This window comes from Protomyctophum bolini (assembly GCF_963924005.1).
Source record: "Protomyctophum bolini genome assembly, chromosome: 20".
Classification (NCBI taxonomy): Eukaryota; Metazoa; Chordata; class Actinopteri; order Myctophiformes; family Myctophidae; genus Protomyctophum; species Protomyctophum bolini.
Window position 1 is genome coordinate 29,007,040 of NC_137881.1, and position 12,726 is coordinate 29,019,765.

General features: G+C 47.0%; 1 protein-coding gene across 1 annotated transcript in view; it reads left to right on the forward strand.

The window, feature by feature from the left end:
• The first annotated feature begins 8,756 nt into the window (after positions 1 to 8,756).
• cyp26b1 (cytochrome P450, family 26, subfamily b, polypeptide 1) overlaps positions 8,757 to 12,726 on the forward strand; it is an 80,787-nt gene continuing 76,817 nt past the window's right edge. The window contains 1 exon segment of the mRNA XM_080792851.1: positions 8,757 to 10,427. Coding sequence (XP_080648977.1) covers positions 10,224 to 10,427 — 204 coding nt within the window. The 5' untranslated portion in view covers positions 8,757 to 10,223.

The window sequence follows — 12,726 nt, forward strand, 5'->3', positions numbered from 1 at the left end:
TGAAATTCAATTCAGAATCAATAATAACCCCCAGGTTCTTTACTTTACTGTTACTTTCTACAGTCAGGTTACCAAGTCTGCTTATTATTATTAAGCAAGACCATCATAATACAAACAAATTGTAAATCAGGCTTCAGGTGTTCAAGTGTCCAGACTGAGATGTATGTTAAGATGTATAACCTCTCTAATCTGAATACGCAAAATAATAATAATAATAATCCGATTCGCGACGCATGCAGGAATGCAGAAGCGAAAGGGAACGTTCGCAAAGCGACACGAAGGTCGAACCCGGCCCGTTGCGACATCCATCCGGTCCCATGAAAGTCCACATATAGGACGGATTGAGAGTGAGAATACGTTGTGGAGCTATATATATATATATATATATATATATACACAACAAGTCAGAAAACCTGTCGACACGTCTTCCAGAGTTCGGTTGTATATATTTCATCACAGCTGCCAACGACGTGAGGCACAAGGGACGAGTCGAAAGCGACGGAGAAAAGCGGGCCTCTTTCCATTTGCACACTCGTGTCGGTGTTGCAGAGTGACGTCCGTTCTCGCTTGTTTTAGCCGTGCCGGAGACGAGCGTATATCTGGCACGTCGTCCTAGATCTCGTCCTAGATCTCTTTAATTCTCTCCCTCCATCAACCCGTTCTTTTTCCCTCTCATCGCTGCCTTATACTCGGCATCGGTTGGTTTTCAACCTTTTTCATATACCGACGAGGCAATTACTTATTCGGCGCATCTAAACCGCGACCGGACGACCGTTTGATGAGATGTTTAGCCTCTCAAACCGCCAAAAACGTAGAATATTTTTTGTTATATAGTTGGATAATATTTGATCCGTATAATTCCATGCCGTGTTGATCTGGAAACATTAGGAGAGATTATATATAGGCAAACGATCAAAATGACAATACTTCTATACATTCTCTATTGTGTATAGACTTCTTGTAAATTAAGTAATGCAGATGTTTAACAATAATTAAACTCTTTAGAGCGTTAAATTGAAACCAAATGCGGACCCGAATACAGCTGGTCCATTTGGTTTCATTTTTTAACCCATTTAGGTCTGACGTCGAAATAAAAACAAAAAGTCTTCTGAAAAAGATTTGTGCCACATTTTCTGCACGATCTTTCAAGAATAGCAGACCCACAAGCTCGTAGCGTGAGCCACTCGGTGGCGTGCTATGAGCTTGTAGATCTGCTATTTTGTCACTGCCTTTTGGCGTCAGACCGGGTCGGATTCTCGGACATTATTCACCATGCAAGGGTTCTGGTGAGTAATGACATGAGTTTAATTAATTCCGGAACCAGCCTGCAGTGATTCTTAGAATCAGAGCCTCATCGTCTTCGTGGGTTGTGTGCGTGTGTGCGTGCTTGCGTGTGTGTGTGTGTGTGTGCGGGTGTGTGTGTGTGTGTGTGTGTGTGTGTGTGTGTGTGTGTGTGTGTGTGTGTGTGTGTGTGTGTGTGTGTGTGTGTGTGTGTGTGTGTGTGTGTGTGTGTGTGTGTGTGTGTGTGTGTGTGCGTGTGTGTGCGAGCGCGCGTGTGTGATGTGCTGTTTGTGTGGGTGAGGATAATTAGAACAGGGTGATCCTGACTCAGTATAGTTCCTCTTAATGTGTTTCTTCAACTTAATCCTGCAACCACAATGGTCTTATTACTGTAAATCTGTGATTTACATATACTGTTTTATGTGTGTCTGGATATGTGTGTCTGGGCTATGAATATTTATGCTCTGTCTCTGTGTGGGTGTGTGCGTGTTTAAAAAAAGTGTGTGTTATAAGAACGAGTCATGAGTGTCTTGTTCCTGGGCAGCGAACGTTGACGTTTTAAGAGCGTATATATGACACATGACAGCGATCACGTTAATGTAACACAGGTTATAGGGGGTGCCGCTTGTGTGTGTGTGTGCGTGTGTGTGTGTGTGTGTGTGTGTGTGTGTGTGTGTGTGTGTGTGTGTGTGTGTGTGCTCATGATGTGAGGTCCTGATGATTGACTGTTGATCCGTCTCGTTTTCGCTCTATTCTTCTATTTGTACACCTACTGTAGCTCTCTCTCTCTCTCTCTCTCTCTCTCTCTCTCTTTCTCCTCTCTCTCTCTCTCTTTCTCTCTATCTCTCTCTCTCTTTCTCCCTCTCTCTCTCTCTCACTTCATCATTCAGTCTTTTCCCTCTCCACCTCAGTCTCTTCCTCCCATTTTCACCCCTCGCTCTCTCTCTCGGTATCGTATCTTTCCCATCTCTTCGAGCATGTTAGACCGTGTGTGTGTGTGTGTGTGTGTCTCTGTGTGTGTGTGTGTGCGTGTGTGTGTGTGCCCAGCTAAGCCCCCTAATTCCCAACCTAAACACCTTGGCTGTAAAAGGTTGTTCAGAGGTCAGAGTATGCATGCACACACGCACACACGAGCACATGCGCACACACACACACACACACACACACACACACACACACACACACGGTACACACACAGGTGAAGGGGGTATCTGAGGTGAGTGAATGTGTGTGTATGTTTGGATAATACGTTAAAAGCTTACAGGGACATTGGTGAGGAATGCACTGATAAGACCCCTTCGCTTATAGAGACTATAGCACATGCACGCACAAACACGCGCACGCACACGCACGCACGCACGCAGAAAGAGACCCTGTCACAGACCAATGACCTCCTGCGGAGCTGCATGGTATTAAGAATTGCAATTTTAATATAGTGAACTTGACATCCGTGTGAGGGAAAACGATACGTTCAAACTAACGATCACTGGAAAATATTTCATCTTTATCTCTATCTTTATTAACACTGCCAGACATTCGGAAAGTCAAAATGTATAGTTCCGCACGGAAATGTTGTTTTATATTATTCACACGTTTTTTCCGCCCACCGCCGCCAGTGTTTTTCAGTCATGTGTTGTTTCGAAAGCCCACAGGGCCCCCGAAACGTGACTTTTCCTGCACGTTTCTTTAATTTATTGGTTTATGTTCACGGTAGAGCACGTATTATTATTATTATTATTATTAATGAACCATAATGTACTGTAAAAATATACCGAGATTTAGCAAGAATGTAAATGTCCCATCATTCCCAGACATGGCAACAACAAGCAACAAATGACATCAAAACAATTACAGAGACACAGTACAGTACAAGAAGTAGAACAATTCTAAATGGTAAAATTGCCAAATGTTGACCTATTTAAGACACACACGCTCACACACACACTCGCACGCACACACACACACACACACACACACACACACACACACACACACACACACACACACACACACACACACACACACACAAGGTGCTGCCACACTATATAAGGAGCCACGCACAGCTTCTTCTGTCCGCAGCTTCTTTTCGCTTTGCGCTTAGGTGTGGAAACAGTGACAGAGAGAGAGAGAGAGAGAAATATGTAGGCCTATAAGCTAAAAACAGTTATGGTATAGTGAGGTTTGGAGAGCATGGTTATTAAAATGTCCATATAGGATATCGGGGGCGTTCATTTCTACCGTGAGTTGTACAGTACAGTAGATGATTCCATGTACAGTGGCATCATCGTCAAAACAGAAAGCGGGACGTCCCATGAGTTCAGACTGAAACATGTGGAGCCTCAAATGTAAGCCAGTTGTACACGGGAGGGTTTTAGTGGCGATCTCGTTTAGATTCATAGAATCATTCTTTTTCCTTTTATCTGTTCGGGAAAGCCCCGTTGAGAGCATATAAGCTCTCTTTTTCAAGTACACCCTGATCACACCAATATTATACAATATTAACACAATACATACATACAGGTATGCGGTCAGCTGTATGGCTGGCTCAGGGAAGAGGACACCCCTGCCTTGCATAGTCTCGTGGGAGGCAAATCTCAATGATTGGGCATCATGGGACACAAGCTAAGGCTTGATCACCCTTTAGCTGGCCACCTTTGATGAGGGTGTATATAGTGTTGGAAGGCCCGAAACACCCGCTGATTCAAAGGCACACTACTGAGGATGTGTCCCAAAATTGACATCATATACCCTAGTTGAAATACACCTCCTAATGCCACTCTTAACATCAAGGCAATCTCATGTGAGCCCACACCATCTATTGGCACAATGGACAGTCTTAACATCACGTCCCTTGTTTTATGATTCAGTACATACAATGAAATGGAATGACGTAACGTGTCGATTTGCTCAGACACGCATGACGTCAATTGTCATTTCATTGTCAATGGTATTGGGTATATGGGTATGGGTATATGGGTATTGTGTATAGTCCGAAAAATAGCTGATTTGCTCGTCATTTAATGTTTGCGTAGGACAAAAATCGACACTATAGCTGAACATAGGAGGCTCTTTCTCGATGCTTGGTCCTATTGCTTGGTATTATTCTTTTACGGAGTCAATTTTAATTTCTATGCATGCTGACGACACCCAACTATATCTTACTGTGGCTCACATCAAAATATGTCGTATCCAACAACATATTCAATATTCGTACGTTTTAGCCTCTGAGAGGCTGAATCTCATCAAATGGTGGTCCGTGGCTCAAATGCCAAATGAATAATGGGCCTTGGTATATGAGAAGGGCCATTCACCCCATATCGGTCTGATGGAGAGTTTTAGTGGGCCTAATAATCTCTCTCTCTCTGCTTTCTCTCTGTCTCTCATATCTCTCTCTCTCTCTCTCTCTCTCTCTCTCTCTCTCTCTCACTCACTCACTCACTCACTCACTCACTCACTCACTCACTCACTCACTCACACACACACACACACACACACACACGCGCACTCTGGCAGGGTGCCATGTCTTCCCTCTCCGCTAGGCGGCAGCATTGAGCCACTCAGACAGCAGGACAGACAGCGAGGCTATAAGAGATGGATACAGAGGAGAGGGAGAAGCAGAGAGAGAGAGAGAGGGGGGTGGGGGAGTGCGAGACAAGCACACACACACACACACACACACACACACACACACACACACACACACAGGACCGCCTGGTATTCTTTAGGAAAATGTAGTGTAGCAACAGAAATATCTCTCCCTATCTCTCTCCTTCTCTCTCTCTCTCTCTCTCTCTCCCTGCACAGTGCAACCACAGGACACGTTGACTTTGGCCCGTGGAGAACGGAGAGAATAGCGGAGGGATGGAGAAAGAGAGAGAGGAGACAGACAGACAGACAGACAGACAGGTGAACGGGACGACGACCATGACATGGCTGGAAGGGAAATTAGTGATATTTCGGGGGGGGGGAGAGAGAGAAAGAGAGAGAGAAAAGGAGAGCAGGAGATACGGCGGTACGAGTTGAAGGAGAGAGGCAGCTCTAATAGGGGTCAAGGACACGACAGAGGAATGAACGAGGGAGGAGGAGACGAGAGAGAGAGAGGGGGATGAAGCACGGGAAGCAGACAGACAGAGACAGAGAGAGAGAAGAGAGGAGAAGAAAGGGGGGAGGAAAGTATAGATGAAGACATGAGAAAGGAGAGAGAGAGAGAGAGAGAGAGAGAGAGAGAGAGAGAGGGAGAGGTTATAAGGAGAGGAAGAAAAGAGAGGAGAGGATATTAGAGGGAAATTAAAGTGCTTTCAAAGAAATGTTGGCCCTGCCGTAGAACAAACAGTCGAGTCTCTGACCAACTGGCTGCCTATCTGACCTGCGCTCTCTCTCTCTGTGTGTGTGTGTGTGTGTGTGTGTGTGTGTGTGCGCGTGTGTGTGTGTGTGTGTGTGTGTGTGTGTGTGTGTGTGTGTGCGTGTGCGCGTGCGTGCGTGTGTCACCACTGCCGGCTGACATACAGAAGGAGGACGGAATGGAGGTCTCTCATTGGAATGTATATGTGTCTGTGTGAACCATATAATTCATCTCTATATTATACCACCATATAGGACCTGTATAAGGCCTATATTCATATATATATACTCCAGTTTTCGGTGATACGGTGACCATACCGTTTCAGTGGTCACCATGAACTGCAACTCTGAGAGTGTAATACACATGGAACCAAATTGGACCCTTACAGGTCCATTTAGTTCCATATCATTCCATGTATACACTCTCAGAGTTGGCCTGCATGCATGCGGGGAGGGTGCCCTCTGTCGCTGTGTGCACTATTAGGCCATAGAGAGTACAGTAGGTACAGTACAGTAGGTTTCTGGGGGGTCTGTGGGGCGGTATAGCGCACAGCGGTGTATACTGGGAGGGGAAATAGCGTTCCTCTGCATTCTGACCTGAGATCAGATTCTAAAAATGTCTCCTATACTCCTACATCTTGACAGTTTTCTGAAAAAGCCGTGTTTCTATATATCAGTCGTTCTTCGATTTTTCAAAAAATAGCAGACCTACAAGCTCGTAGCACCAACACGTATATATATAGCTTTGTATAACTGCACTTCTGACACTATATATACAACAGCTTGTAGATTTTACAGGGCCGGTTCTATAGGCATAAGCAACATAAGCGGTCGCTTATAGGGCAGTGGTTCCCAAACTTTATCATGTCAAGGACCCCCACATTGACACTAATTAGCACGCGGACCCCCATTTGAAAAAAAGATATGCCAGGGACCCCCCAAGGACCCCGCATTATATAGTCTACGGACCCCCCATTTAATGACATTTCTATCTCTGCAGGGACCCCCAATTTATATTGTAAAATAAATGTTAATGTAACTCTGAGAGTGTAGCCTACACAAATGGGTCCATTTTGGTTCCATTTGTACACTCTCAGAGTTATACAGACCCATAAGGGTCCATTTGGTTCCAAACTATATCATTTAGCTGGGGACCCCCCATGGAACTCCCTCAAGGACCCCTGGGGATCCCCGTGGACTCCACCTTATAGGAACCACTGGCTTATAGGGCCACAACCACTAAAGGGGGCCACATCACAGGGAGAAGATTAGTATTAATATTTTCTTAATGTATAATATCCCCTATCCCATGCACATGGGCTATACTGGCGGCCTGGGGGCCACATGTGGCCCCCACCTTCACTTAATGCGGCCCGCAGGTTAATATCGGCATAATGTTGTTTATTTCAGCTGTTAACAATTCCGCTTTAATGACCTCGGTAACACTAGAGGAGTGTATCAGCAACACATGTCGTGGGCTGTCGCCGTTCATCTTTCATGTCGCATGCATGGCTTAATTCCATTCTGAATTAAGGGTATATTTCTATCTATATACACACAATGATCTGTTGAGCACAAATCAATCAATCAATCAATCAATCAATCAATCAATCAATCGGATCAGAGCATGACGAATCAATCAGCGGATCATTTCAACTTATAGACAGTTTGTTTTGGAGCCGCAGAAGCTCTTCCACTGCACTGCAGTCCACTAAGACTCCAGACTGGAGTATAATATAGGCTATAAGTCACATGTCTCCTCTCCTAGAGACTCCTTTGCTACTCTTCCAAATCCACACACGACCACCACATACACATACACACGAGCGCGCGCGCGCAACATCATTAACACGCGCGCGCACGAGGGCGCACGCGGACCACGCGGCTGCGACCGTGCACGCACGCACGCACACTCACTCACTGGGGGTGCGCAGCATCGCCTCGCCTGCAACATGGCTCACACTCTCAACCGAGACACAATCAGAGTGTGAACTCCGTCTCCGAGGCAGTGTGTTTTTAGCCTGTTATAGGCAGCTATACTCTCTGAGAGTCGTATATAATTAACACCCAGGCGGTAATATATATGGCTACAGTACAGCGTATAGGTATATACGGACAAATTTGGACACTTAACTTGATATTATTTATATTATTATAGGACCCGTTGATAGATTTAAACACCGCTGGCTTCCGGTCTTATGTCCTCTGCGCGCGCGCTCAGCGCGGCGGCTCTGCAGGTGACATTTTCAGTAGCGCGTCCGTCGTCCCGCATGCGCGCGCGCGCACACACACACACACACAGACACAAGTCATAAAATAAACCCTATATAACTCCCGTTTTTACTACTCTTACTCTCTCTCTCGCTCTCTCTCTCTCTCTCTCTCTCTCTCCCCCCCCCCCGGGATTCTTGGCGCGCAGCCAACTCCCGCACGCTCCAAGCCTCCTCTCCTCTCCTCACCGCTTGCCGCTCACTTTTTACAGCCCTGCCTCTTTTTAAGGCAGAGAGAGAGAGAGAGAGAGAGAGAGAGAGAGAGAGAGATTGAGGGGACTCCCTCCAGCCCCCTCCAGGAGGTGGGGTTGGAGGAGGGATGGAGAGAGAGAGAGAGAGAGGAGGGGAGGGGGGGGGGGGGGGGGGGTGGGGGGATTGGATTTGGGTGGGGGGGGGGGGACGCCTCCTCTCTCCTTCCAGTTGCCTCCGCACTATATAAACACTCATTTGGAGTCTCTGGCCTGCCTGTCACACGCACACACACACACACACACACACACACACACACACATACATACAAACGTACACGCGCGCGCACACACTGCACTGCACTGCACAGCGCACGCACACACACACACACACACACACACACACACACACACACACACACAGTGACACACACACACACACACACACACTCTCTCTCTTGGAGTATAGTCGTGCGCACGCACACAACCACGCACACACACGCACGCACGCACGCGCGCGCGTAGTTAGTAGTAGGCTACATACTCGCTGAGAGTAGCATGCATATAGGTATGCTATAGCGAAAGCAGAGTGTGTGTGAGGACTGAGAGAGAGAGAGAGAGAGAGAGGGGGGGGAGAGAGAGAGGGGGGAGAGGGAGAGAGAGAGAGAGAGAGAAGGGGCAACGAACTGGAGTGTGTGAAAAAAGTAATAGAGAGAGAGGTCTATCGTCTCAGTCTCAGTCAGAGAGAGAGAGAGAGAGAGAGAGAGGGAGAGAAGAGAACGGTAGCTGACCTCTGCAAGCATCTCCTGGACCGGCACAGAGAGGGAGAGAGAGAGAGAGAGAGAGGGCTTCCCCACAGACAGACCTGAAGGATTTTAAACTTTTTTTTCACCACCAGCATCTCTCCTACATGAGCAGCAGCGACTTTATCAGCCTTTTATTTAGTTTATTTTGGTGCATGGATGGGGGTCTAAAGAAACAAGAAGCCTGGACTATATTATAGGTTGATGAGGTGTATTAGGCTATTTTTCTGTCTTTTCTCCCCCACAGACATCAGCACTCCCTCCATCCCTCCTCAATCCCTCCCAACAGCAGCAGCAGCAACAGCAGCAGCAAGTATTTCCATCTCTCCTTGAGAAGTTTAAAAAAAAAGTTAAATCTCTTGTTCTTATTTCCAAGAGAATTCTTTCCAAGCGCTCAAGGGCTCATTTTTTCCACGTGTTCCACGGGTCCCGTTTTTTTTTTTTTTGTTGCTCTCTCTCTTTGACATATACGTGTCAACTTCACTTTTTCTCTCCCCCCCCCACCCCCTATGTGGTGGTTTTGCGTCTCTCTCACGTTTGTTGTTTTGTTTTTGAGCCATTGATATTTTTTTAAATGAACATCAAGATGACATTTCAAACGTCAGCGCAGACCCGGGTCTCTGCTTCTCGTCGCCGGCGCTTAAATCACTGAATTGGCTGAATCGGCGTCGGTCGGGGTCTGACTGGGGATCGAAAAAGATTGATGTGACAGTTTCTTTTTTTTTCTTCATCATTATTGGATTGAACTTTGAAAGCTGATCTACAAGTCACGCATCTGCACCTGAAAAAACTATCTGCCCGTATATATATATATAGTCTAATATATATCCATCTGCAATTTGCACTTTTCCTTTTATTTTATTTTTTAAAATAGACGCACAAAAACGCCACTATTTCCCAAGCTAAACTTCCAACTGAAAAATCTCAGTGTAAAAGAAGAAAAAAAAAGAAAAAAAGGGGAAAAAAAGAAGCCCATTCATTGAGCAAAAAAAAGCCCCTGAAAACACAACCACCTCTTGTCACCACCAACTACCGTGGCACTTTATTTTTGGCAGATTTCGCCTGTGCGTAAAAGAGCGCACACATATACGCCAAAACGAAAAGAAATCATAAATTAATCCAAACCATTGGATCATCATCATCACCATCAGCAGTCGAATCATCACCCCCCGCATCTGACACGCCGGTATTCACCTTTTAAACCGGGGTTGTTGTTTTTGTTTTTTTCGAAACCCAACTCCAGACCAGAGCTCCGGAGAGGAGAGGAGAGGAGAGCGGATCGCGACTCTCTCTCCCCCCGCCCGGCCAAACCCCAACCCCAACCATCCAACCATCCAACCATGCTGTTCGAAAGTTTCGACCTGATCTCGGCTCTGGCCACGCTGGCCGCCTGCCTGGTCTCCATGGCTCTGCTGCTGGCCGTGTCGCAGCAGCTGTGGCAGCTCCGCTGGACCGCCACGCGGGATAAGAACTGCAAGCTGCCCATGCCCAAGGGATCCATGGGCTTCCCCATCATCGGCGAGACCTGCCATTGGCTCTTCCAGGTAAGCAAGCAGCACACACGTTCCTCGGGGCGGGGAGACGGACGTCGCGCCGCGACCCGCTGTCTTGGGTCACAATTAAGTTTTTTTTTTAGGGATGTCTGTCACGGGCTGCATGCATGGGACAGATTGTTTGTTATATATAGGCTATTAGTGAGCGGATTTTTGCTATAGTAGAGCCATATTCCTAAAGTGATTCATTATATTCTTTCTTTCTTTCTTTAAAAACATGTTGCTTTTATTTTCTTCTATTGTATAGCCTATACAATACTTCTGAATGTGCGTTCTGAATCTGCGCTCCTGCGCTTCTCGTCAGTCTGACGCATGTATCAATTGTGTTCAAATGGAACCACAAAAAAAGGAACCCCGCACGCATGTATATATTTTAATGGCTCCATTATTTGTTTCCATTTCTCCCCGAGATTCAAAAGCATAAAATTAGCATGGGCTATAGAAATTTGTCTAGTGATTTGTTGCCTATATATATGTGGCTTAACTCGCATACCGTAAACCACTATATAGTCTCGCGCAGTCGCGCACTATAGTCTCTTAATTTACATCTTCGTCGCCCCACGTGTTTGTGTGACGCTATACTTGTATAGCTATAACTTATTTGTCATTGTTTCGTGCGCACTATAATAGCCTCCTCATTTTGATGTGTTAATTAGGGACATATTTTACATAATGTGTTCTGGGCTGGCTGTCGAGCCGCGGACGTCATAATGAATATCTGCAGAAATGTCCAGGCCGGCAGTAGCACCCACGGGAGGTATACGGGGTCAAAATGACTGACCGCCCTGCGTCAAGACGCGGGTTCGGATGTGGTTTAACTCGGATCAGAGCGTCGGTCATTAATACAGTAGTAACCTCTCTCTCTCTCTCTCTCTCTCTCTCTCTCTCTCTCTCTCTCTCTCTCTCTCTCTCTCTCTCTCTCTCTCTTTTATAATACAATAGAATTCTCCCTGAAAAAACTGTAGGATATCAAATGTTAAAGCTACCCCCCCGCCAACAGTGCATGGCTCTATAAAGTCTTTGACTATATGCAGTGCTATTGAAAGTGAAAAAGAAAAACAGTGGGCGGAGGGAGGTATATATGGTAGGCAGCCTGTGTTTGTTATTGTAGTAATTTGCGGAGGGCTAGGGTTCTGGTCTCCGGGGCCAAGGGGCTGAGGTGAAGGGTTGAGGGAGAGAGTGAAGTTCGGGGAAGGGGTAGAGGGTTAAGGTGAGGGTATTAAAGGGAAGGGGTAGAGGGTTAAGGTGAGGGTATATAAAGGGAAGGGGTAGAGAGGGTTAAGGTGATGTGCGCCTCCTCCTCAGACTTTCTCTTTCGTTTTATATCCCTCCTTTCTTTCTCACCTCCTCTCCTCCTTTCTTTTGCCTCTCCACTTCTGCTCTGCATGCTCTCTCTCTCTCTCTCTCTCTCTCTCTCTCTCTCTCTCTCTCTCTCTCTCTCTCTCTTTTCCATCCTGAAACACATGACTTTTTAATTTTTAAATCATTTCTCTCATGGATTGTGTAAAGTAACAGAACAGTCCACAATCATTGGGCAATAATAAGGTGTCTTCAGATGCATTGTGTGCAGTGGGTGTAGCCAATTCAGATTGATTGGCCCATGATGTGAGATATATGTGTGGTTTATTATTGGCCCTTTACGCTTTTCCCGCGGAAGAAAGCGACACAAACTCTCACAACAACGACGACCCCGCCGCGCGAGGGGCTGCTGCACTCGCGCGAGCCATGAGCGGCCACTAAGCAGCGCATGAAGCTGATGGCTCCCAGGAGGTGTGTGTGTGTGTGTGTGTGTGTGTGTGTGTGGGGGGGGGGGGGGGGTAAGGAAAATAAAGAGAGAGTGGGAAGGAAGCAGGGGGGAAAACGGTGAGAGAGAGAGATGGGGGGTGTTCGACTATAGCGAAGAGCACGTAACGACGCACGTTGCCCCGACCGACGCGCGGGGCTTGAACTCTGCGTGATCCTCCCCCCCCCCTCCCCCCCACGCCCCGCCCCGCGTGCAGCCGCCGCTCACATCTGACACGGCGCGCGAGACGCGTTCCCGGAATGCGCGGAAAGACAGCCCGTGCAAGTATATGGATGGGGGGGGGGATGTCACTCAGACAGCACAGCAGCAGAGGGCTGTGTGTGTGTGTGCGTGCGTGTGTGTGTGTGTGTGTGTGTGTGTGTGTGTGTGTGTGTGTGTGTGTGTGTGTGTGTGCGCGTGTGTGTGCGTGCGTGAGATAAGTTGGGGCTGTGCATGTCTGTGCTGTGGAAGAGAGGGCGAGAACTCCGAGAATGGAGAGGCAGATAG